The sequence below is a fragment of the Gossypium raimondii genome, chromosome 13 (assembly GCF_025698545.1).
Source record: "Gossypium raimondii isolate GPD5lz chromosome 13, ASM2569854v1, whole genome shotgun sequence".
Lineage (NCBI taxonomy): Eukaryota > Viridiplantae > Streptophyta > Magnoliopsida > Malvales > Malvaceae > Gossypium > Gossypium raimondii.
In genome coordinates, this window is record NC_068577.1 from 41,836,955 (window position 1) to 41,863,525 (window position 26,571).

General features: G+C 34.5%; 5 protein-coding genes across 6 annotated transcripts; 1 reads left to right on the forward strand and 4 right to left on the reverse strand.

Annotated features, from left to right (window-relative positions):
- The first annotated feature begins 9,514 nt into the window (after positions 1 to 9,514).
- On the forward strand, positions 9,515 to 14,076 carry LOC105782360 (cell division control protein 48 homolog C). Its single transcript, XM_012607047.2, has 10 exons — positions 9,515 to 10,554; positions 10,686 to 11,302; positions 11,943 to 12,095; positions 12,419 to 12,535; positions 12,640 to 12,744; positions 12,847 to 12,912; positions 13,018 to 13,082; positions 13,168 to 13,369; positions 13,450 to 13,581; positions 13,691 to 14,076. The coding sequence occupies exons 1-10, from the start codon at positions 9,573 to 9,575 to the stop codon at positions 13,736 to 13,738; spliced, it is 2,487 nt and encodes an 828-aa protein (XP_012462501.1). The 5' UTR covers positions 9,515 to 9,572; the 3' UTR covers positions 13,739 to 14,076.
- A 144-nt stretch (positions 14,077 to 14,220) lies between these two features.
- LOC105782361 (probable amino acid permease 7) lies at positions 14,221 to 17,070 on the reverse strand. Its single transcript, XM_012607048.2, has 7 exons — positions 16,849 to 17,070; positions 16,466 to 16,702; positions 15,888 to 15,981; positions 15,299 to 15,513; positions 15,092 to 15,225; positions 14,798 to 15,025; positions 14,221 to 14,697 (listed from the first exon to the last, which is right to left on the reverse strand). Exons 1-7 carry the CDS (start codon positions 16,922 to 16,924, stop codon positions 14,296 to 14,298), a joined length of 1,386 nt encoding a protein of 461 aa, XP_012462502.1. The 5' UTR covers positions 16,925 to 17,070; the 3' UTR covers positions 14,221 to 14,295.
- Positions 17,071 to 17,534: 464 nt separating this feature from the next.
- Positions 17,535 to 21,750, reverse strand: LOC105782364 (vacuolar cation/proton exchanger 5). 2 transcript variants are annotated; one of them, XM_052626453.1, is made up of 12 exons: positions 21,428 to 21,750; positions 20,843 to 20,884; positions 20,452 to 20,718; positions 20,297 to 20,364; positions 20,173 to 20,201; positions 19,877 to 20,073; positions 19,418 to 19,789; positions 18,984 to 19,100; positions 18,860 to 18,913; positions 18,412 to 18,528; positions 18,024 to 18,120; positions 17,535 to 17,914 (listed from the first exon to the last, which is right to left on the reverse strand). In XM_052626453.1, the coding sequence occupies exons 2-12, from the start codon at positions 20,882 to 20,884 to the stop codon at positions 17,895 to 17,897; spliced, it is 1,380 nt and encodes a 459-aa protein (XP_052482413.1). In that variant the 5' UTR covers positions 21,428 to 21,750; the 3' UTR covers positions 17,535 to 17,894. The 2 variants fall into 2 exon arrangements, with proteins under 2 accessions (XP_052482413.1, XP_052482415.1); XM_052626455.1 differs by having other exon boundaries at positions 20,452 to 20,715; positions 21,428 to 21,745.
- Positions 21,751 to 22,216: 466 nt separating this feature from the next.
- LOC105782363 (oleosin H1) lies at positions 22,217 to 22,796 on the reverse strand. The gene has a single exon (XM_012607051.2). It carries the CDS (start codon positions 22,740 to 22,742, stop codon positions 22,392 to 22,394), a length of 351 nt encoding a protein of 116 aa, XP_012462505.1. The 5' UTR covers positions 22,743 to 22,796; the 3' UTR covers positions 22,217 to 22,391.
- Positions 22,797 to 22,940: 144 nt separating this feature from the next.
- Positions 22,941 to 26,081, reverse strand: LOC105782362 (cytochrome c oxidase assembly protein COX15). The gene is made up of 7 exons (XM_012607050.2): positions 25,623 to 26,081; positions 24,683 to 24,978; positions 24,187 to 24,412; positions 23,854 to 24,099; positions 23,632 to 23,742; positions 23,385 to 23,516; positions 22,941 to 23,307 (listed from the first exon to the last, which is right to left on the reverse strand). The coding sequence occupies exons 1-7, from the start codon at positions 25,785 to 25,787 to the stop codon at positions 23,134 to 23,136; spliced, it is 1,350 nt and encodes a 449-aa protein (XP_012462504.1). The 5' UTR covers positions 25,788 to 26,081; the 3' UTR covers positions 22,941 to 23,133.
- Positions 26,082 to 26,571: the final 490 nt, after the last annotated feature.

The window sequence follows — 26,571 nt, forward strand, 5'->3', positions numbered from 1 at the left end:
TGATCTCTCAACTTTTGAAACTAGGCCCAAGGTGCCTGTTTGAGGCCATACAATGCCTTCTTAAGCTTGTACACCAATGGTTGACCTCTATTATGGCGTTCAAAACCTAGGGGATGAAGCATGTATATTTCTTCATTAAGATCCCTATTAAGAAAAGCATTATTTATATCTACTTGCCTCAAAACCCAGCCAAATGCAACCGCAAGGGAAAGAACCACTCAGATTGTTGTAGGCTTAGCAATCGGACTAAAGGTTTCATGGAAATCAATACCAGATTCCTGAATATACCCTTTGACAACAAGCCTGCCTTTAAAACAAGCCACAGAGCCAGTCGCATGTCTCTTGATTTTGAAAACTCATTTACAATCTACTGATCTCCTGTTAAGAGGTAAAGATACAAGCTCCCATGTTTAATTATGCATGAGTGCATTGCATTCCTTCTGGGAAACTTTAGTCCACTCAGGACTTAAAAATGCCTCGTCAATTGTCAAAGGCTCATGTTCAGCTAAGTCAGTAGTATAAAGCTTTGGTTTGAAAATACCATGCTTATACCATGTTTGCATAGGATGTGTGTTGGAACTAACAGGTGCAACTGAAGATGCACGAGCAACTCCAAATTGATCCATAGGAACACTGGTAGAAACTGATTCAGAACAAGAAGAGGATGTCCCATGTGACTTTTCGAGTGAACCACTTGATTGATTAATAGGTGTGAAAACTTCAGTAGTCAACCTTTGAATGGAGCCGGACAATGAAGTAGCAGTACCGGTATCAGGTGATGGAACAGCTAAAAAATTAGGTTGATTGACAGGTGTGAAGACTCTAGCATTCAATGCATCACCAAAACCAAACAAAAAACCAGTAGCACCGGGATTAGATGATTGAGCAACTGAAATACCAGAAGACCATTCATTCAGAATTTTATGCAACAAAGGAACACTTGATTGTTGATGCATCATTGATGAGACGGTCTTTGTAGAATGAGTCTCTGTCTTGGCAAACAGATAGAAAGCTTCATCAAATATCACATGCTTGGGCACAAAAATTCTACCACTATCATCAAGACATTTATAAATTTTATGATTAGGACTATAACCAAGATAAGTGCAAGCTCGAGACCGGTATTGAAGTTTATGCTTATTATAATGACTAAGATACATGTAACAACAACAACCAAAAACCTTAAGCAATATATAATCTGGTAAAGTATGATACAACTATTTATGAGGGGATTGCCCTTTTAGAACAGACGTAGGAAGTCTATTGATCATGTAAACAGCATGAAAAAACGCATGACTCCAATGATGCATAGGCAAGGAAGCTTGAGCAAGCAACGTGAGACCTGTTTCAACCAAATGTCTGTGTTTCCTTTCGACAATTTCATTTTGTTCAGAAGTATGGGGGCAAGTCAACCTGTGTTGAACACCAAGCTGAGAGAGGACATTAGCCAATGGTCTGTACTCACCAACCCAGTCACTTTGAAGCATTTTAATTTTGAACCCAAACTGAACTTCCACAAACTTTTAAAACTGAATAAACTTGGCAAGAACTTCAGAATTTATCTTTAAGAGATAAATCTAAGTATATCGACTATATGCATCAACAAAAGACAGATAATAGAGACAACCTTCAGAAGGAAGATGAGTCGGTCCCTACAAATCTGACACAACAAGTTTAAAAGGTGAAGAATATACAGCCTGAGAATTATTGAAAACTAGTTTTTGTGATTTTCCTAACTGACAAGGAGCATACACCCTAGGCAACATGGATTTATTTGGAAAAATATTACAACTTTGAAGTACTTGATGCAAAGTTTTTGTACAAGGGTGGCCAAGCCTTTTGTGCCACAACTCTAACATAGAACAAGAACCATCATGAGTGTGAACTTCAACAGTATGTGCACACTAAAAACCATCATGAGTGTGAACCTCAACAGTATGTGCACAATGAACGGGATGAAATTTGAAAAATACTTGATTATCCCTTGCAAACTAAGCTACAGAAATCAACTTTTTGCAAACATTGGAACATGTAAAACATGTTTAAGGTGTAAAAGCCTACTACTAGTAATAATCGAAGAGGTCTCTACATGAGTGATAGGAACAGAAGCACATTGCCTATTAGAAGTTGACTCATACTTGTATATTCAGTAGGATGATTGAGTGTCGAAACATCATTGGTAATATGGTTTGTTGCACCTGAATCTGGGTACCAAATTTGACCTGCATAATTGGTGGAAGTTACTGAAAAATGACACCCTGGCTGACTACCACGTTCTTGAGAACTAGGAGTTCTATTGCAGCATTGATGTATTGCACAGTTTGATGTAGATTTTTCTACCTATCGTGAATCAAGAAGCTGATGATGATTCACTGACATGGACTGAACTTCATCAGAAACACCTACAAAACTTTCGTCAAATCTATAATAACATTTTTGGACAACATGGCCAACTTTACCACATAGTTGACATTGGGGGCGAGTATGAGAAACTCGACCCCCACGACTCCTACCACAATGGAAGCCTCTATGTCGTTGAAAATCACCACCACGATATTGTTGCTTATGCCCTTGATAGTCAGAATTCTTTGATGGACCTACATCTTCACGGGCTTGTTTGCTAGCTAAGTTAGCTTGGACAGAGATATTAGCCAGGAACTTAACTTGTCTTGCTTCACAGTCTAGCAGCATTTCAGTTAACAAATCAAGAGAAAGACAAGTAGCTGAAGCTACCACCCGTACTGACTTATATTCAACTGATAGCCCTGCAAGAATAATGCTGACCTGTTCTTGCTCCGATATTATGTTTCCTGCAGCAATTAATGTATCACTCATTAACTTAATCTTTGCCAAATAATCTTTGATTGATAGGTGACCCTTCTTTTGAGAATATAGCACATGTCATAGACTTGATATCTTGACAGTAGGCTTGGTGGTGAACTTTCTTTCAATTGTAGCCCACACATCAAAACTAGTATGAGTACTAGTAAAATAGATCAAGATCTCATTAGACACAGTCGATAGTAGCCAATAAGCCAATAATTTGTCTTGTTGGACATGCAACACATAATCGAAATTCTTAACTAACTGCCCATCTATATCAACAATAAACTGAGCAGGAACACTGGCAGTTCCCAATACAAAATCTTACATACCATAACCTTCAAGAATCAACATAATTTGGTGCTTCCATAGAAGAAAATTGCTTTCACCAAGTTTAACAGTATCGTGTTTAGGAAATTGTTGAACCTTTTTCCCAACAACAGAAGTTACTGAACCAGGATCTGAACAAGGAAAGTTGACTTGCTCTCCAGCACCATTGGAAGAAATATGGTGACTGTCTGCAACCACCTCTAATGCCATAATGATTAAACACAACGCAAGAATAAAAGGAAAAAAAATAGTAGAACCTTAGCTCTGATGCTATGTTGAGAAACGTAACAAAATGATAGACCAAACAAATGTTTTCCATTGAAAAACAATACATCCAAGAGATTAAACTTACTGCATTTATACAACATTTATTACTGAACTACTTCAATAGCTTGTTAACAGAAACAACTACTTTAACTGCTAACTGATTAACAAACTATCATTTAATTATTGACTTATTCCTTGACATTTTCTTTTTTTTTTTGATAAAATATTCCTTGACATTTTCAATTAAGTCAGGTTGGGGGCTTTATGAAGTAAATTGCAACTTTGTAAGAACTGTTAAGTGTAAGTTCTCTATTTGGGGAGTAGTTCTAACAGATCAGGTATTTGCTTTCCTCATGAAGGATAATTAGAGTACTTACAAAGTGATTGAGAAATCAAAGGAGGTGCAAAGAGGTCTCAAGTTATTCCAATGCGAGTCTCTTCCATTCTTGAGAGAAGTACAATAATTTACCTTCTCAAAGGGTCAAAACTTGACCAATTATTTATCTAGAAGTTAATTGAACCCCTATCATGCATAGTCCAACAAAGGCATTTTCAAGGATTCTCTAAATGGGAAAAATTAAGTTTGCAAATTTAAGGTTAGAGTTCCTTTCGGTGTATTTAGAATCAAGAATTCATGCCCAAAGATTAACGGGTTCATTGATGATGTACCAACCCAACTTCGTGACAAGGGATTGGTTTCTGAATTTTGTCTTCCATGAGATCTAGTTTACCCTTACTATTTGTTTTTGTCACTTCTTCTCATCTTGGAAGGTGAATATTTTTTTAGGAATCTATAAAACTGATGTGATCAATGTTGGTAAAGTCCACTATGCATGTAGTAAGTAGGAATTGTAATTTATGGATTAGATAAGGGTTAGACGGGTAGTTTAGAGAAAATGTTCCTTTTCCACGAGCTTAACTTAGTTCTAATTTTCTCTACAATAAAATTATAGCCAATATGACTAACCCCAAGTGTTAGGCGAGTATATTTTGATCACTTAATTATTAAATGACTAATTGAAATATCACGCGACCCTTTTTATTTGACATAATAATAAATTTAGTATTCAATATTTACACATCATGTCAAACTAGTACCAATTCTAAAAATATTAGCCATCAATGTTTACACTTTGTGTCAATTTGATTATGATTCAAAAATTAAAATACATAAAATTATGTATTTTTATAATTATATGAGAAAATGATCTTTCATCTAATTTATTTTTCATATGAAATATGCATTTCATATCATATATTAATATTTTAATTATAATAATATTTGAATATAAGGTCTTTTTGTTTGTATTTAAAATATTTTTCATGAAATATTTTTATTGTTTTACAGTGTTTGTTTGGTGGAAAATGATTTACCAAAAGGAAATCATTCTCCAAAAAAATGGTAAAATCAAGGCTTTTCTAAGGAAAATGTCTTATAATAATTTTTTCGTAAGACATTTTCCAAACTGATAAGGCTCTGTTCACTGTCTTTACTATCGAAGAAACAAAAAAGGGAAGCTTTCAGAGCAACAAAGAGGAAGCTCTCTTCAATGTAGAAGAAAACAATCATATATTTTAGTTTTATATTTTTTTATAATTTAGTCCCTGAAATCCAATTTTTTACTATTCTACAATTTAATTCGTCAAAAATAGATTTTCTTATTCTACAGTTTAGTCTTAAACCTCGTTTTGTATAGATTTGCAAACTAGTCCCTTTTCTAAAATTTTTGATTTTATAATTTAGTCCTTACAACTAAAATTGTCAAAATTTCCAAAAATTAGTCCTTGATTTTGAATAGTTAAACTTTCATATTCTATTTTTCAGAATTGTAAATTCTCAAATAATGTAAATTAGTCCTAAAACTCAAGTTTTGAAATCTTTAGAATTTAACCCTATAGTTTAAAACTTTACTATTTTATGCTAAACTTTCCAAATTTTCATATTTCACAATCATATAATTTAGTTAATACATCAATGTTTTAGATTTCACTACTTAAACCCTTAGAATTCAAAATTTTACAAATTTTACAATTCAATCCTTACTTCATTTTTATCAAATTAAATCATTTTCAACTTACTCATCCAAATAATATTCAAAATAAAATTTACCACTTTCAACTTAATTAAACATAAATTTTATCTACTAATTTATATTCCCTAATGTATTTAAATTAATAATTAAGCTTAATTGAGTAAATTAAGATTAATTAAAACTAAAACATGATTAATTAAAATATAAATAAGCTTTATGAAATAAACTCAACTAAACAATGAAAAGATAATAAAATCTCAAAAGTATGTTTGTTTCATTGAAAGCAACTTTTATGAAATATTTTCAAGAAATTTGCCAAACAATAGAAAATATTTTACAGATCCATCCAAACACTAGAAAATATTAGTTTTTCCAAAAAAGTAAATTTTTTTTCGAAATCATTTTCCGAAACCATTTTTAGTGAAACAAACTGAGCCATAATATTTATTCCTTTTTTCATAATTTAGGTTGAAATATCATAAAAGTTAAAAGTATAATAGAAAATTTTAATACAAGTATATTGGCAATTTTGGGGTTTGTATGATTATTACCTAAATATTTTGAAGAATTGGATCTTATAAAGAGAAAAATAAAGAACACAAATAGCACCAAATTTGATCATATTGGAAAACAAGCCACTTAGGTTTCCCAAACTCAAGATCTTGACAATATAAGCATGGGAAAGAGTTAAAAAGAAAGTTATGGGAATTTCTTAAGGGTTTTTCACCCTTAAAATTCATTAGGATTTAAATCTTGGGGAAGTGGTAGGTTTTTATTTGGGTAACTCTCTTTGGATGTAGTGTGTGCGAGTGGGGTATGGGTGTGTCCTTATCGTGGGTGTGTAAGTACTAACTCTTTAATTGTACATTAAAAAAAAGAAGGTAAAGAGATTTTTAAAAAAATCATTTTTTAATTTATTTCATTTGTTTCATGTAAAAGGTTTTACGGAAAATATTTTCAACCTTTTCCGATGTTTGTTTCACGTAAAATAGGATGGTCAACGTAAAATGTTTTCTAGTTAACGTAAAAGGCTTTGTTTACCAAAATGTCTTTGGATATTTTCCAGTCGATGTTAGCTACGGATTAACATAAAATATATAGCACTATCAATAATCAACCAATTCACTATCAATAATCAACCAATTCACATTCAATTATCAATTTATACAAATTTTGTTATCTATTCAATTTAGTCCCTAAAATTGGGACTAACATAACTTTCGATTTAAAGCTTCAAATTGAATTTTGATTTCACTATTATGCATTAGGGACCTCTCATTTCTTACTTTTACAGTCAATTTTACATTTATTAAATTTAGTCCCTAATTTACGAAACTATCAATTAAGCTTTACAATTTAATCTTTTCTCACATCTAAGCTTAAAATCTATCAATTTAACACCTAAAACTTCAAGAAATCAACAATGACAACTTTCTAAAACTTTAACAATTTTTCAAATTGGTACATGGGCTAGCTAAATCAAGTTTCCATGACCTCAAATCTATAGAAATTATAAGAAAATAACCAAGAACTTACTTGAATTTTGAAGTTAAAAGCTTGGAGCCCTAAGAATGACATCTCCCTAATTGTCTTCATGTTTTACAATTTTAACATAGATTTGAGCCCCTTTATTCTACTAATTGAATAATAAATAATAAAAGCTTTTATTTAATCTTTATTCAACTGCTTTTTAAGCTAATTTATTATTATTCAAACAAATATTGTAGTCATTATGTGGTGTACTACTAATTATGCACTCGGATAATATTATTAATTTAATGTTATGTAGTACTAATTGTTGTTTGGAAGCTAATTTATTATTATTCAATCTTTTTTTTTTTTTTGTGTGTGTTTATAATACAATCAAGAATCATTTATTCGTTTTGATTGTTTTCAATTTATGTCTGTTAATATTCTAGCTTAATAATTGAGTAATATTATATATTTAATTTGATGTATTTATTTATAAATAAATCATTGCAATATATATAAACATAAAATATAAATATAAATTTATAGATATAAAATAAACTCAAATAAACAATGAAAAGATAATAAAATCTCAAATGTATGTTTTTAATTGAAAATAACTTTTATAAAATATTTTCAAGAAATCTAACAAACAACAGAAAATATTTTACATCGATTCATCCAAATACTAGAAAATATTAGTTTTTCTAGAAAAGTAAGTAATTTTCCAGAAATAATTTTTCGGAAGTCATTTTCAGTGAAATAAACGGAGCCTTAGGGTGAGTTTGGATGGTCGGTGTGTTTACTTGCGATTCGTGTAAAAACAACGCTGACGGTGATATTATATATGTAGCGATACTATAGCATGAGACAAAAAGTAAGCTAAACACACTGCATCGCACCCCACCGCCCATCCAAACTCACCCTTAGTATTTAATGATTAATTTTGAATTTTATTTTTATTTTGTATTTTTAAAATTATATATATAAATTTCTAGAATCAAGATCAAATTGATATAATATGTTAATATTGTTAGTTAACTTTTTTGTTATACCAATTAAAAAGGTCACATAATTATTCTATTAACAATTAATAGTTGTGTGACCACAAAACACAATCTCGAATACTTAAATAATCACATTGTAACTTTTTATGATTAAAGGACCAAAATGAAAACATACATACAGTTGAGTCCTCATCCATTAGTTTACTCTAATATATAAGGCTTAGTTTTATTTAGGGTAAACTACATAAATAGTCAACCAATTATTATTTTGTTCCTATTTTGGTCATCCAAGTTTAAGAATTTCTATTTTAATCACTAACGTTATCAAAATATAATATTTTGATCACTCCTCCAATAAATTACTAATGAAATGATGATGTGATCTTTTTATTGGAATAATGACAAATTTAGCCTCCAATATCTATAGATTTGATCAATTTGGTCCTAATTTTAAAAGAACTCAACAAATTTATCCCTTAACTTTACACATTCTATCAATTTAGTTTTAATTCTTAAAAATAAAAATTAAAAACTTTAAAAACAAAATTATTTAAAAATTCATTTTTTGATAAAAATATACAAAATTATAAAATATGTATAAATAAATGAATATTTATTTTTCTCATTTTCTAACATGATATTTATTAAAATAATAATTTTATAAATAAAACAATCAAGAGGAAAACATTGAAGAAAACCTAAGTAAATTTAGTTTTTCTCTTTTTTCAACCGTAACAATCACTGTTCAGGTTGGGTTAAAAACTATAGCTTGGGATTGAAAAAGGTAAGAATCAATGTTTTTAGGTTGTTGCCCATAACGAGGTCGTTGCGCTTGAGAGAGGACATGATTGGGGATATGCAAGTGAGAAATAAGTCTTGGAGACCTAGTAGGTGGAAGTGCATGCCACTAGCTCCACAATTGATTCCTAGTTAAATGACGCAACAACGAAGGATATGAATATTGAAGAGTTAAAGCGTAAGGGTTATTGGTGCAAGTGATTGTTGGTTAAGATAATGCCCAACGCCTGACAAATTTAAAAAGGACTAAGAAATAAAACTAGTCGTATAATAAATAAATTATTATTGATAAAATAAAACTAAAAAAGAAAAGAAAAAGTTTAAATATGGTTTAAATCTTGTGGATTTTCTAAAAAATATTTTATTTATAATATTATTATTTTAATAAATAAATTTCATGATAGAAAAAGAGCAATTAGGTATTCATTTATTTATAATTTTGTATGTATTTTTATATTTTGAATTTTTAAGGATAAAAACTAATTTGACATAATCTATAAAGTTGAGGGTGAATTTGTTAAATTTTTAGAATTAAGATTAAATTGATATAATTTATAAATATTATAGGGCTAAATTTATTATTATGCCAATAAAAGACCACATCAACATTCCGTTAATATTCCATTAATGATTTAAGTGAGGAGCGGCCAAAATATTAAATTTTAATAATATTAGTGATTAAAATAAAAATTTTTAAATCTGGATGACCAAAATATAAACATGTTAATAGTTGGGTCACTATTCTTAGAGTTTACCTTTTATTTATTCCCCAGAAGAAACCCTCGCCCACCCTTTCTTTCCTAAGTTGTATCAGGCGTTGCTCTCCAGAAAAAAAAAAAAAACTATGGTAAGAAGATCGGGCGGCTGCCGCTCCCCCGCCGCTTCCGGCGTTCTTAACCGCAGAATTCTCAGCCGTCGACTAGAATCTTGTCAACAAACTTACTCCACTGTCGAAGAAATCGTCGACCACCTTCGAACTAACTACCCCGATTACAAACGCATGAAGCAACAACCTTTCACAATCGCTGTCCGACATGCTCTCCGATCCTCTTCCAAATGCACCCAAAAGCCTTCTCATTCACCTTCTAATTTAAACTTCGATGCTGATAGTGATGAACACGAGCATGCCATTGCAGCTTCTTCTTCTTCGTCGCTTCCTCATTCACGTTCGCGGAAAAAGGCTAGGGTAACCGATGCGAAAGAAGAAAGGTTACAGCATTTCGAGGAGTTACACATTGAAAAGAGACGGAATCAGCGTTACGATTCAAGCTCGAACTCGGACACTGACTCATCATCTTCATCTGAAGAAGTAGATGAGGGGGTTTCAACTTCTGAAGATGCTGTTTATGGAGAAAAAGAGGAACCCAAGTTTGATTTAATGAAATCAATGTTACGACAAGGTTACAATCAATCCAATAACACAAAACCCAAGCTTGAAGAGAAGAACATGGAGATGGAGGTTGCAATTAATAAGACTAAGGACAAGATTGACATGACCAATGGAGGTGGGACTGCAAAAAAAGATGCAAAGGCTTCATTTACGGCTGCTGCTGATGCTGATGGTATGGAGGTTAATGGGAAAGAGGGGCCAAGGTTCAGGGATTTGGGTGGGATGAAGGAAGTGTTAGAGGAGCTGAAGATGGAAGTCATAGTGCCTCTTTACCATCCACATTTACCACGATGGTTGGGAGTTAGGCCAATGGCCGGCATTCTGCTCCATGGCCCGCCTGGTTGCGGCAAGACCAAACTGGCTCACGCCATTGCCAATGAAACTGGTGTTCCTTTCTATAAAATTTCAGCTACTGAGGTGGTTTCGGGGGTCTCAGGTATTCATTTTCTCTTTTCGTTCTTTGATTCTTCCGTTTGACTCAGAGCACTATTCATGGAAGTATTGCTTAGGGTTTGGATAAATGAAATTTATTTGCTGATGATTATGTTTTCATATTTAATATTCTAGGTGCATCAGAGGAAAATATTAGGGATCTTTTCTCAAAAGCATATAGGACTGCTCCTTCAATTGTTTTCATTGATGAGATTGATGCCATTGCATCTAAAAGAGAAAATCTGCAGAGGGAGATGGAGCGCCGAATCGTTACCCAGTTAATGACTTGCATGGATGAATCTCATAGACTTGTGCAACCAAATGATAAGGATTCTGGTTTGGAGAACTCTGATTCCAAGCCCGGTTATGTGCTTGTAATTGGAGCTACCAACAGGCCTGATGCTGTTGACCCTGCACTACGTCGGCCTGGGCGATTTGATCGTGAGATTGTTCTTGGTGTTCCTGATGAAAACGCTAGGCTTGAGATCCTTTCTGTGCTTACAGGCAATCTTAGACTTGAAGGGTCTTTTGATCTTTTAAAAATAGCTAGGGCTACACCAGGGTTTGTTGGAGCGGATTTGTCTGCCTTGGCTAACAAGGCTGGTAATCTGGCCATGAAGAGGATCATAGACCAAAGAAAGCATGAGTTTTCTAGAGAACCAATAGATGATGAACAAGCTGATCAGTGGTGGAGGCAGCCTTGGTTGCCCGACGAGATGGAAAAGCTAGCAATCACTATGGCTGATTTTGAGGTAATGAAAGCTATACCTTTTATTCTGTTTTCATTTATTTATATGATTAAAAGTAAGCTGTTGTGTATGCTTAGTGGCTTACATGTTCCATATGCTATTATTTTGCTGTCAATGTTTTAAATATAAAAGTTGTATGGGAAATGAATTTTTATTGTCAGTTCAAAATGTGGTTTTACTACTTGCAATATCACTTTGACTGGCATGCAATATAGTATAGTTGTCATTCTTAAGTCTTCTTGTTATTGATGCCTTAATGGGCAAGAAAAGAAGTTAAAAGCGCCAAAGATGGAAAGATTAAGCAACTTTGTTTAATAATATTCTTAATTAGAATATTCATTTAGGAAGTATTTTAATGTAATTAAAAGTTCTTAATTTTAGTTTCCTTAATTATAGTTTATTACTCTACAAGATCATTTTAGTTTCTTAGACTACAAGAATAACCTCTATTTAAGGGACAATTCTTAGTATTAAAATAAGACAGAAATTGTTCCAATTAAAAAAGATTTATCAAAAAAATTGAAACAAAGCTTGTATATTTCTTTCTGGTACGCAGAAGTATTTCTTTTATTCTAGAAAGTTTAGATGAAATTTAGTTATGCCCTTGTATTTATGTATTTGCTTAAAAATGTTTTACTTGCAGGAAGCAACTAAAATGGTTCAACCCTCATCAAGAAGAGAGGGATTCTCTTCAATTCCAAATGTTACGTGGGAGAATGTTGGCGGGCTTGATTTCCTAAGGGAGGAATTTGAGCGATACATAGTTAGGCGCATTAAATTTCCCGAGAAATATGCGGTAATTATAGATTTTTGCTGCCTCTATAGTCTCTCTTTTTCTCTGCCGATTCAAAAAAGGGGGGAGAAAACCCTCAAACATAGAAATATATAAAGGGATTAGGGTTGGCCTTCTTAACATGGTAATTGAAACATGTCTTGCATGTCCTCCAACTTAGTTGATTTGAAAGCTTAGAGAAACTATAATATAGGCCCATATCTACTTTGTTAGTGGGGTTGCTATTAGTAAATCTTTGTAAGCTTAGAGAAACTATAATATAGGCCCATATCTACTTTGTTAGTGGGGTTGCTATTAGTAAATCTTTGTGTTATTCAAAATGTCAGGAATTTGGAGTGGACTTGGAGACAGGATTTTTGCTTTATGGGCCACCAGGCTGTGGTAAAACGTTGATAGCAAAGGCTGTAGCTAATGAGGCTGGAGCCAATTTCATTCACATAAAGGTCAGCCTAGAGCATGGATTTCAACTTGTTTTTTGTTTGTTAAAGATGATGTTTACTGGTTATGTTTGAGCTTTTACTGATCATAAATCTATTTGCTGATTAAGGGTCCTGAACTTTTGAATAAATATGTTGGAGAAAGTGAGCTTGCAGTTCGGACATTATTCAGCCGTGCTAGGACATGTTCACCATGCATACTTTTTTTTGATGAGGTTTGTGGCTCTCTTTTTTATTTCTAAGTGAAAGGAAAAATTTCTGGAAAAAAATTGCTACTGTTGAATTTGATAATTTTGAGGATTTTCTGTAAAATGTAGGTGGATGCTTTGACCACAAAGCGGGGAAAAGAGGGGGGATGGGTCGTTGAGCGACTTCTGAACCAGGTTAGTCAATTTGTTAAGCAGTCCTCTAAACAAACAAATTAATATTTCCCATCTTCTCCATATAAAAAATGCAAATAATGACGTGGAAGCATCGGTTGTTTTCAGTTACTCATAGAGTTAGATGGTGCAGACCAGCGGTGTGGTGTTTTTGTTATTGGTGCCACTAATAGGTAGAATTTGTTGTTTCCATTTTTGGAGGAAGATCACTGCTTATCATTTCTTTACACTTTTTGGCTTTGGCTTATGTTTTGGCAGGCCTGAGGTGATGGATCGTGCTGTTTTACGCCCTGGTAGATTTGGTAAACTTCTTTATGTACCTCTCCCCAGTCCAGATGAACGTGGGTTGATCTTGAAAGCTCTTGCTAGGAAGAAGCCGGTAGATGAGAGTGTGGATTTGAGTGCCATTGGACGAATGGAGGCTTGTGAGAATTTAAGCGGGGCTGATCTTTCTGCACTGGTATGCCTGTTCATTCTACATTAAAATATATGTACCATGTATGGACTGATTTTAATAACATTGGGCTTGCAAATATTCAGATGAATGAAGCTGCCATGGTTGCTTTGTATGATAAACTCAGTTCAACAGAGACATCTGAGGATTCATGCACAATCAAGACATGCCATTTTGAACGTGCACTAAGTAAAATCTCACCATCGGTCTCTGATAAGGTATCATTTACCTTCAATCACTAAACTTCTGCTTCTGATGCAAAGTTTCTTTGATAGCAGTGACTGGTTAATTTAACCTGTTTGTATCATCTTGATCTTCTTGAAACAGCAAAAACAGTTCTATAAGGTATTGTCAGAGAGCTTCAAAGCAGGTTGATTAGAGTCAAATCCTCATTGATGTACCGTTAGCCAGAGCTGTCGTTCTTGTCTGATATCCAGCACCCCAGAGCTGCATGATCAAAGGAGCCACCATTTTAAACGTTGAGATTAGTATTCTATTTATATGCTTTTTTTTCTTACCCGTAATATTGAGGTGTTAGAAGAAACTTGCTTCTCTTTATGAGGGTAAAAAATTTGCCAACACATTAAAATTTTGTTCGTTGTGGAAGTAGTTTACAGAAAATAGGGTGGGAAACATTTATTCATCCATTTTGAGGAATCTTTTGAATGTAGAAAGAATAATATAAGTAAATATGGCAAGATGTCTTAATTCCACCTGATAATCTGTAGCTTTTATTTCCCTTGCCCCCCTTGTTTCTAAAGGTACATAATGAATTGGCTAAAGTGGACAAAATACCATTGATCTAAAGGTACGTAGATTGGTCTGTAGGAGGAGAGATCTTGAAACCTAGTCATAAATTTCTCAAATTAAAACTTAATTTCTATTAAAAGAATAATATTTAAACGTGTGATGAATGTGATTACAATGATATCTTATTCAAATTTTGCATTTATTAGTCCTTGAATCGACCCTATAAAGGCCACTATTGTCACAAGCAAGCAAACAAAGCTGAAACTCTTAAGAGCAACCCATTTTCTAGTCCAGGATTGAATCTTCTTCTGCACAATGCGCATTTCCACTGGAAAATAAATAGCCAAAGGCCAAAAGTTCAAAGCCCCCAGCACTCCCAAAACCTGGTTGAAGTATGGGAACATCATTGCAATGGCTGTTGTTGATGCGACATAGGCTGTCCGAAAGCATATCTTGAGGGGATTAGTCTGAAACGAAGGAAACCATCGGTGTTTGTTCGTATAATAGTTATTGACGAACCAACTGTTTGGGAACCTGTTGATAAACCATCTCTCCGCAAATGCAAACACTGGTTGACCAAAAATCTGAGGAAAGAACACCAGATGCCATCGTATTTGTCATTCGATTATATCAAGAAAAAAGATTCAGATTGTCGACCACTGAGCTATGCTCGAAAACATGTACCTGATATCCTCCCACAAGGTGAAGAATAATGCAAGCATTGGCTAAATCAACCAGCCAATATGGCTCGTAAAATCCGAATCCTGTCAAGAGGTTTCCAGGCGTGTTGTTCCCGAAGGCAGCATATCCGAAACATCCACAACAGAGGTAGAAGAAGGTTGTCAAGGAGACGGCAATTATTGAGGCCTTTTTCATGGTTTTGTTCTCTGGTGGAGGTGATTTCAATGTATCCTGAATTTTATGATTTGTCAAATATTTTCTATTTCATTTATTAAAGAAAATGAAAGCCATTTTTACCTGTATTTCTAGAACAATGCCCGAGTATGGATAGGCAAATGCAATGTCCCCAAGTGCCTGGAATACTAACCATAGTTTATCAGCAATATTAGCAGCGGGGACTCCATTTATGCTCCCCTTAATTGTTCCATTTTCTGCAATGGGGAACATGAGTATGATATCAGGAATTCCAGATGAGTAAAAGTGAAGGTGAATTTGGAGTTATACTGATCACTTGTGCGAGCCCGAGCCCGAATCCGATGAAAGAGTAAGCAAAGGACATGATTGCAGCTAACATTGAAAGCCATTTCATGTTATGGAAATCTGGAATCTGTGACATTACAACCTGAACAGCTCCAAATAGAAGCATAGAGGAAGTATCTTCATACGAACATGGAGCATTGTGGCCTTCTCTGTGGTAGCAGTTTGATTTCTGAATTGCTCTGTATGTAAGCCAAGCACAAAATAAACATAAAACACTTGACATTTGATCCTTATCGGTCCTAAACACAGACAAATCCAACACCCATGTCTGACGTATATATAAATATTAGTTTGGATATACGAGCTTCTAAATGCTCTCCAAATATATGGAAAAACTTGATGAGAAATGAACTGAAGACTCCCGTGTTGGGCAAATACACCAGAATCTGAGTAACATGGTGTGTGTATATACATCACCTAGTCCAAGTTGGCATCTGCTTGAAGCAATTGTAAGAAACATGGTATGGGAACTTCGTAATTTTGCAGTACAATTATATTAATAGGAAACAAATTAATTAAAGAAGAGTAGTAAAGAGTCAGAATTGAATCATACTTGATGCTGCTAGCAGAGGTTATGACATAGGCAAGTGTGGACCCATACAAGGTCTCCATTAAAATTACTCCACACACTTTGTGGTTCTTCTCTCCTGCATTGCATATGCATTTTCCATGTTTTTTCATATCTAATTCTTCCTTCCAAAAATTTAAATTTTGAAACATTCATAAAATTTGCAAATGTACAACCCAGTATATAGTGGCATAATAAAACTGGGTTTATCCTAACCGAAAAAAGTTAATGAAAAAAAAAACTTTGATATCGACTAGTTAAACATTGGATTGTGACTGCAAAATAAGAGTCACTTTTTTTTTTCGTCCATCAAGATGTGTGTACTTAAAGTACAAAGTTGTGTAGATGATTTTGACCTCTAAAGCGTTAAATACCATATAACAAACATACATAATCCGGCTATTCTTGCATTATTTATGGGCTGAATTCTTTACTTTTAAAACCAACAGTAGCTCATAGCTAAATAATGCATCAATAACTTATAATGGACATGGTACAACAATCCTTACATCAACAATGACGGAGGAAACAAGTTGGTGATGAAAGAAAAGAAATTTGGTTACCCAAATAGACAAGGACGGCATCCATGTAAGATCTAAGGCGGTTGGGGCCATAGTGAGGGTGAGGATACATGTAGCAGTCACATAGAATGTAGGTGGAAACAAGGGTGATTGCTGCAAACACAAGCACGGATATAGGGCCAGCAATCCATCCAAGTTGAGCGGTGCTCCACGCAAGGGATAAAACACCTGCCCCTATCACTCCTGTTATGATGTGTGCTACTGCTGTCCACACAGTCCCTTTTACAAACACATGTCAAACATAAAATATTCAGACCTTCAACTATAAGCAAAATAGCACTTCATGAAGGGACAGGCAAACAAATTTGAGATATGAAAACCATGAACTGCATGTCCATAAAGTTAAAGGAAAAAGGGTCATCTACCAGTTCTTTTGACAGAGCTTGTTGAAGAACTAGGCAGCAATGGAGACAACTGATTGTCTTCTTCTTCTTCACCCATGTCTGATGTCTTTGGTGCTACAACAGTGTTTTTTTTTTCAATTGAAGAACCTTAATTCAAGATATCAATTACTGAAAACAATGTAAAGTGGGAAATTTGATTAAATGAACAAAAAACGTAAGTTGGGTTAGAGGTTAATGGAATTAGCTTAACCCTGATTAAATAAGCAAAATTTGGAAAAAAAATGGCAGCTAATGACGCAAGGTATATTGCTTGCACGATTAATTAATGAATTTAATTATGGATTATTATATATATATATTTTCAGTCACGGTCCATTAAAATTTTCATAATCCACTAAGCAAATAATAATAAAATATTTCCTGGAAAATATGCACATTGTCTCTTTTATATTAGTGTAGTCGGTAATGATAGGTCTTACCTACAGGATATTTTTCATTTTGCATAATTATCCTACGGAACACCCTAAATTTTTAACTCCATGATATTCCCAAAGAGAGATCTTCCTATTGCATGTTAATATCTTACAAAATATTTATCAACCTTGGCCTATGAAGCTTCACTTTTGTTCATACAAAACGTACATACACCAATCTCTACAACTGATATCATGCATAAGGGTTCAATTCTCAGGTGCCATAAACAGTAGTAAAAATTGAAAACCAACTGATATATTTCATTGCACACAATCCCAAAGGGAACGATGTTCAGAAGAATTAGTGTGTTACATACTTAACTATCAAAATTTAAGAGTAACACATTTTTCTTTTTTCTTTTTTCCTACGTTATACACAGCCTCTCCTAATTTGCCATTTTGGGCAGTTGTTTTGGCGTTCACAACTAGAACCGTATAGTGAGCAAAGACCCCTTGTGTCTCCACAATCATGTTATCTGCACAAGCATAAGCAGCTGGAAAAATGGAGCATCTGTTATAGAAAACAATTATTTACAGCAGCAACGTGGGACTCAACTTCTTTCCCAAACCATCCCTTTCATTCCACCGCTTCATTCACAGTTGCTTGTTTTCGTCTGTAAGGTTGAATCAATTACAGTGCAGTCGTTATAAAAACAATGACAAAGAGAGCCATGAAAGAGAAACCAAAAGAGAGAGATGGAACAGGCAAATGGGAAAACTTACTAGCTGATGTAGGATCTTCGTGTGCAAAGAAACTTGCAGCTACTATCAGATATGCAAGTATGAGCATTAATCCTTTGAAGTAGTTCGATGTTCCCTCCTGCAGACACAAAACAAAACAGGAAAGTTAATTCATTTACTTCACAATGCCTTCTGGCCTAAATGAGCCTTCAGATATAGGTTATGGTATGACGGGTATGTTCAGTTTTTTCCAAGTTTTTCAATGTATTTGGAAAGTCATATTCCAAGATACATGTCCTTGTATGCGTCAGACACCAGTATTTCAAGAAAAATAGAGTCACCGCAGCATAGTATTTGAATATTGCTTTCATTCTTGATGGTAAAGATACCCATTGGCCATTATTTTCCTAAGTTCTTGGTATACACAAACCTGCAGAAAGAAGGCTACAACTATAACAGTAATGAAAAGAGTTGCTGTCTCGAAAAGCTGGAAGTTTAAGTCCATTTCCTGTCCCATCATCCACCCAATAACCACACAAAAAGGAATCTGCGTATTCAACAAGAATACCGGATTAGCACACCAAGGAAAAGAAACAACACATTAGAATTATAAATATTTATATATCATGGTTCAGTTTCAACTTCAAGCTTTGAAGTTAACCACAATGCCACGACTTAAACACTCATTGGGAGTTGTCATGTAAAAAGAGTGGAGATTACTAAATAATTGACGAAATAAAAGAACACATATAAGAATGTGATTCAGTACTTGCTACTGAGAAAATAAAAGTAAACCCAAAAACTCCTGACCTTGGGAGGTATGTATGAAAAAATGTAATATTGATACACAATGAGCACATCCAGTGTACAACACCTACCCCAAACATAGAAATTTGAGTCGATGACCCTATTGCCACTCCCAATGATATGTCCTGCAAAGAAGTTTATTAATTTGCAAGATATACAAATTCTAAGAAATGAGAGTTAAAGAGAATCACTTACAAGCTTGTCTTTCATGGCAAACATAATAGCACTTGCGTGCTCTGCGGCATTCCCGATAATGGGGAGCAAGATAACACTGATAAATGCAATTGATACATCCCAGGCCTCAGATGCTCCCTGATAAACAATAATCAGAAAAGATAATGTAAAAGCAATCAGAATATACCCTTACCAATATAATTTTAGTAAAAAAATTGGAAAAATCTTAAAGCCTGTTGAGTGCTAACACATATGCTGCCAGTGGGAGCAGACATGGTCCTCCAACAATCCTACATACTGTCAATGTCACAGATTCATGTTCAGTTTGGTTCAAGTCAATCCCTAAAGTATGCTTCAAAGCTAGAGGAAATCCATCACCTGTTCCGACCCACCCTACCAACTGTTTGCTCTTATAAACACAATATAGCGGATGCATATAAAAAACGACATGATACCTCTATTGTGTCCACCAAATAGTCTGATAGGATAGAGATCCAAGCAGTCAAGATTACAAGCCAAATCCCCGATTCCCATTTGGAGATCTCTGGAGCTTCATCATCATCATCATCATCATCACCATCATCATCATCATCATCATCATCATCTAAGTTCTCCTCATTGATAGGGGCATATAGATCGTTTTGACCTTTTAACTGGAAAACAAGATAGGCAGCATATGCTACAAGCATAACACAACTGCTAAATCTTGAAAGAGACAACTCCGACTTCCCATATTGCCGTTCAGTGTGTGTGTAGTGGAGGACAGCCGGGAAGAGTAAACCCATGACTGCCATTAGCAGCAGTCCTGAATTGACAACAGCTGTGGCCTGAATGAAAGTTTAGGTTCGTTTAGAGTGATAAAACAAACAAAATAGCAGAAATAAAAATCAGGCAAAATACTGCTGTGTCTTTACCTTGTTAAAAACTTGTTCTTTTCTATGATATACAAGCCCACCGCAGAAGAACGCACATCCAAGAACAAGAAGCATGTTTGACAAAATTGAACCCAACAATGACAGTTGAACCACACGGGTCATTCCACTTTTCAGTGCATATATTGAAATAATCAGCTCCGTTGCATTCCCAAATGTAGCATTTAGAAGACCACCAACTGCAATTGATTTCAACAAATTAAAGACCATTTTTTAAAAAAAATCTAGACAACAACAACAACAAAAAGAAATCCATAACAATTAAGAGTAATAAGTACTTGTTGGTCCAGTGTAGAAAGCCAATTGCCTACATTCATTCAAAAGAAAAGGCAATGTAAGGTGACAATAAAACAACTAGTAGCATAAAAAAACCAAATTCAATGAAAGAAAAAGACTGCGTACTCGGTAGCATAACTCAAACGCTCTGCCAAAGGTGTTATACCCAGTAAGCTTAGAAAGAAAACCCACCCCTACAATCCACCTCGCAATTAAACAATGCATACCAAAAAAAAAACAGAAAAGCAACGGAGGAAAGAGCATCAAAACCAAAAACTCACATTATGAGCAGTCAACTTGTGAACAAGGATTGCTAGAGGCCCGAAAGGCATGAGCAAGTTGAGTTTATTAGAGAAAACTACAGTCTTTATGCTCCTATAGACACCATGTCCTATCATATTTTTACGGCCAACAGGCAGACGACCATCAGAAAATGGTAACAATTCATTTGAATAAGTAATTTGATTTTTTCGAGCATCCGTTTCAGGGGAATGGAGGCATTCATCATGGAGATCTTGCATTGACCTATCTTCTAGTGATCCCATCTGCTTCAAGAGAACATTACAAACACAGAGTAAAATATACTCGAAAGATCAAATTAGCAACTCGAAATGCAGGGTAGGGGGAAAGAAATGGAGAAGGGTAAAACATTAAAAATGAAGAATAGCATACTTCAAGGTGGGATTGAACTCCGACTTGCAGCTTGTAATCCATCTTCACATATCAAAAGTGCAATAAGTTCTCCATGGCCATTAACATAAAAGCATTACAAAATCATGTGCTAAATTTTTAATTCCTCGATGTCTAAATAACAACAGCCCAATTGAAATTTATTCCAATGAAGGAAAAAAAGCATAATATTAGCACGTACGCTTACAATACCCTGAAATTGCAATAATGAAATAAAATTCCAAATCAAGATCTCATCTTTCAAGTTTATCCCCCTGCCATACTTGTCTATCAATTCATGCTATAATAAAATCAAACTTAAGAAATTGGTTTTCTAAGACTTGTATGCATAAAAATAGAAACCAGCTACATCAAATCAATGAAAACATTTAACAGATTCAAGTTTCCAAACAATCAATAGCATACAATAGAATAAAGACAGAATGAAGAAACAAGAAATATAGATTCCTGTTTGCCTAAAATTGCATCAAATATTAACATCAATGAATGCTTAAATAAACAATCTCCCGAACAAAGGGAAACCAACAAAAGTTGTCAATACATCAATGGATCTGAGAAAGGACTAACCTTTATTATAAATCTTTAGAAAATCTGAGTTGGGTATGAATAGAAAACCCCCTCCAAAAAAAAATAAAAAATAAAAGAAACAAAATAATATTCTTTACCCAAAAGAAAAAAAATGCTGTTTTTTTTTTCTTTTGGTAAGAAAGAGAACCCTTAACGACGAGACCGTATGAATGAGACTGGATTCTAACTTCGTATTTAGGGGGTTATATGTAGTGTAGCTAAGTTCTGATTTTCCGTTTTCTTCGTATAATTTTTCCTACTAATTTGAATTGCCTGTCTTTCATTGTTTACCTTTTAAAAAAAAAAAAAATTCCCCTTAAATTGAAGGTTGGAGAAAACAAAGGAAAAAAAAGGGTTAAACTTGAAAAGTTCACTAATGTTAGATTAAATTAAGTAAAAATATATGAATCCATGTGATCTGGCGGATCGGATCACCATTTTTATTTTAATACCAAATAATCTGTTATTTGTATTTGTTTGATTGATCAAATTTTGTTCTAAAATTCCAAAAATGGAAACATTGAAATATATGAATCCAGATTTCACTATACAAACCCATCTCAAATTTCACAAAGCTATTCATGATAAGGTAATGATTGATTTAAAGATATTTATTTAACTTTTATCCCAAATTTAAAGCTTTAATTTTTTTCTAAAGAAAATATGTGAGTTTCCATTTCCATGGTCAAGCCAGACAATGCTGCCTATATATTTATTTATGGGAAAAAAACAACCAATGTTCAATGTCTGGTGTTGTTGGGTCAAGTCTTGAGCCAGCCAGAAAAAAAAAAAAAAAAAGACACCTCCATTTCTAAATTTATGTGAAAGAAACTTTACAACACTACACCAACTTATTTCCATTTTCAAGCTGACAGAAACTTCAACACAATACACCGTACATGGTTTTCAGACTAGACCATGACCTTGTTTCAGTTATTGAACATTGACTAATGTTTCAAGCGATTCATTTCTCCTGTATTGTTTGCTGCAAATACCTCCCTGGCACCAATTGACCCCTCCTGGAACCAAATCCTAAACTACCTCTTATCTCTCTATACATCCATACCAAAGTTGAGACACCTGCAAAAGCCATGGTTGCGGCAATGGCGAAACCAACCAAAGCACCCATGAGAACCAACCCGGCAAATAGTAGCAGTGGACTGAAAATCAGCAGCAGAGGTGAGGTTATAAATAGCAGTGTCAGTGTTGCCAAGAAGCTGAACCCCATCATTCCTAGCAGCGGTGCAGCCAGTGCCATACCAGCCAGTGCTGCCAACATCACTGACCTGCCATACACCACATTCCTTTCCGCCATTGTTCTCAACTTTCCTTGTTTTTGGTTATTTTTCCCCTTAAAAAAGGGCTTGATTCTCTGATTTTATAACCGAAAGAGGTTAAAAAGACGTGCCGTTTAGGCTTTTCTTGGAACCTATGTGTGGGGGTTTGGCTCTTCCATGTGGCCGTCATTAGTCCATTCAAACGACACGTGCTAGTTATTGAATTAAAGTACAGCTTTCATAAATATGCCGATAAGACTCTTTATTTCAGTGCTAGCAAACAAGTTTCCAAATTACAAATCAGTATGCATTCTCCTTGTTGAGGTCTTTACAATCAAAATGACCTTAAAAAATGGAACGATATGTGAACCAAATAACAAATCGATGTGTTTGATTAATCTAACTAATAATATACTTAAAAGACAATGGCTACCAAGCTGTCTTTGTCACCTCAGGCAGTGTTTTCAAAAGTGACATTGATGGCCTCCTCACAGTGTGATTGAGAAGTAGCATCAGTGTTAAAAGGGTTAAGGCCCCTGCCTGATGTGCAGTGCCAACTGAAACAGGCACATATGATAAAAGTGTTGATACACCTAAGGTTACCTACAAGAATGAAAAATAATGTTATTAGTGTTTAAACTGTTGAAAGAAAAAACAGGGTCTAAATGAAGGAGAATCACCTGAAGAGCAGCCATGCCAAACGTGGCTCCAACCAAAGTTCGAATAGCTGGATGGATGTCGAGCTTTTTGGTTGACCACCATAAACCGCAAATGGAGATTAAAGTGGTAGTTGCAAGGATACGATGGTCAAGCTGTAAAATGAAATACATTATACCCTCTATATATGAACTGATACCAGCATTTAAATTGATTTTCTTATTTAAGCAATCATAAGAGCACCAGGAAATAATAGAGAAGACAAATTACCTGCACCATGGATGTATTCTCAAAGAAGTTTCGGATTGTTGGTTTCAACTCAAATATATTATCAGGAACCCACACATCTCCCATCTTTGGAAAAGTATTGTATGCACGGCCCTAGAAATTAAAGGATACACAGATTGCTAATCAGAAAAGACCCCAAATGATTTTAAAAAGGTTATTGTGAAAGAAAAAATTTGCAAGAAATGAACAAAATAAGTTACTTACAGCATCGTTTCCTGCAACAAATGCTCCTGAAACAGCGGTAATGCCTACAATGAGGCTCACTGGAATTGCAAGCCTCTTGAGTTTGGCAGCACCTTGAACCCAAGCTAATGACTCAGCAGGAGGTTCAGGCATTACAACAGAGAGAGCAGTCCAGAACAGGCCACTGTAAATAACGAATGCAGAAGTAAGATGAGCAGCAAGTCTATAAGGGCTCACTCGGGGCTCAACATATTCCGAAGCTGGTTCCTGTAGGAAGAAACAATATTATTCTACAAATTTAAACTCATATGTACTAAGAACGGTGAAATAAAATTAAAACAAATTACTTCTCACCTCTAATCCACTTTTAACCATCCACCAACCAATTAAACCTTGACCAGCACCAAGAGCAAATAGAGCAGAGAGTCTTAGTCCAAGGCGCATGGTAATATATCCCTTACGAAGAAAATATGAGAACGGCAATGCAAACATGACACCTAGGGCTCTCCCCCACATTCGATGGGCATATTCCATCCAGTATATAAATTTAAACTCTTCAATACTCATCCCTTTGTTTACTCTGCATGATACAGATTATTCAAATCAAAACTAAATCATTAATAGATAGTTTTCATTCTAAGCAGTAAGCACTAAAAAGAATGAAACTTCACATCTTCACCCCTCCTGGCTGATTAGCAATGTTTGTTAAGAACATAATAGAAGTTATAAAAATAAATCGATTATGGTAAAATATAGTCATGAGAAGTTCTACCTAGGGCTGCAAAGTACTTAGAAGTGAAACTAGGATTATTGTAGCAAATACATCATTATAACAGATTTTTGCTCATACCGCTTGTACTCTGGTGACTGCTTGTATTTCTCAAACTCTTGCTGCCACTCCTCATCAGATAGAGGAGGAAGGTTCCCGGCGAATTTCCAATCAGTCATTGAAAGGCCAGATCGGGTTAATCGTGTGACACCACCTAGTACCACCATACTAAAAACCCATGCAGCAGAACCAAAAAGCCATATCCCCACCATTTTCTGAGCACGTGGACCTGCAGTTACTAGCATCTTCAATCCCTGCTTCTCAGTGCCAACAGAAGCCACGGTGGACATATTCCTGAAGGACGGCACATGATGTCCCTAAAACAAATAAAAGATCTTCCTTTTAGTCACATTCACATACCACTTGGAGAGCATATCACCATTGTTCTTTTACGTAACTTTAAGAGAAAATTTACAGCAGAAACAACTTTTTTTCCTTGGATGTTAAAACAATACTTGAACCACCATTTTCACCTTCAAGTACTTACGCTAAATGTAGCCTCTCCATGAATATAGAAAAAGCAATACAGATCAAAAATTCCTAATAGTTCTTTAAATTAGAACCAGGGAATGCATCTGTTATGCTAGAATAAAGAACTATTCCCAAGTGCTGTCATCAAACTCATATTATGGTTCTAGTATGAATGTTTCTAATTTTAAATGAATTCCCATCATTCATCCCACACTCCAAAAGCTTAAATCAAACAAATCCAAAAAAAGGGGATGATCCAAATCACTTGTTCTCCCACCAATAACCACAATCTATCAGCATCACAGTAGAGAAATACAAATTCCAATTACTCAACAAAAAACTTAAAGAAATACGCTAAAAGAAGGTGATCAATCCAATCACATCCCTTCTCAAGAACTAAAAAATTAACTACAAAAGATTTATTCGAAAAAAAAAACGATACCCATATCAATAAAATGAAGAAAGAATCAAAATCGAGAGATAAAAGAACCTTAGGCAGAGATCTAAAGCCATAAAAGGAGGTCCTAGCAACTGCATTAGCAGAAGAAGGCGTAAAACAACGAGAGGAACAGGTTCCCTTGAGATTGGATGTTAAGCTGTTGATTATAGCTTTGTTTCTCTTTAGAATTGAAGCAACTACTCTGCTTTGAAACATTTTTTTTTTTTTGCTTGGGGGGGGGGATTAGCGTCTTCTCTCTGGGTTTCTCTTGGGTTTAATTCTTAAAACTGTGGGTTTATGATTCTCAAAAGAAAAAAAAAACTGTGGGTTTATGGAGGTTTTACGACACTGTAAAAAGGGTTTGCTCAGTTCTACATTGGGACTTGATGGGTTTGGAGGATCCCTTTGTTGGTTTCAAGCCGCTAGTTTACCAAAAAGGCAAAAACATGATTCACCGTTGGTACTGAAATGAAATGTCAAGAAAATTGAGGTGATTTGAGTGCCACACTACAGCTTTCCAATGGCCGGGTAGCCCACTCGGTCTAATAAACCCAGCCTGATTTGGATCAAACTTGGACAGGAATGTTCTATTTTGGGTTTGAATTATTTTTTAAATTTAAATTTAATTATAAATATTAATTAAAAATATTTTTATTATTTTATTATTTTTAATAGTAAAATGATTTTTTTAGTGGATCGTGTCAGCCCGAAACAGGTATGAGCGTGAAATTTTTTTTGAAACCAGGCCTTGGCTCGGCTTAGTTCATGGGGAGCTCTAATCTCAACTCATATCCAAATAATTTTTTTTTGGTTTGATACAAAGTATAAACCTACTCATAACTCCTTCTCACCCTTAAATAAGAAGAAAAATGTGTTGAGCACGCTCGAACCAACGAGACATTATTTTTTATTTTTATATTATAAAATTTATGTCACATAAAAATTATAATATAAAAATTAATGATATATGTGATTGTTTATGTTTATTAATAATATAAAT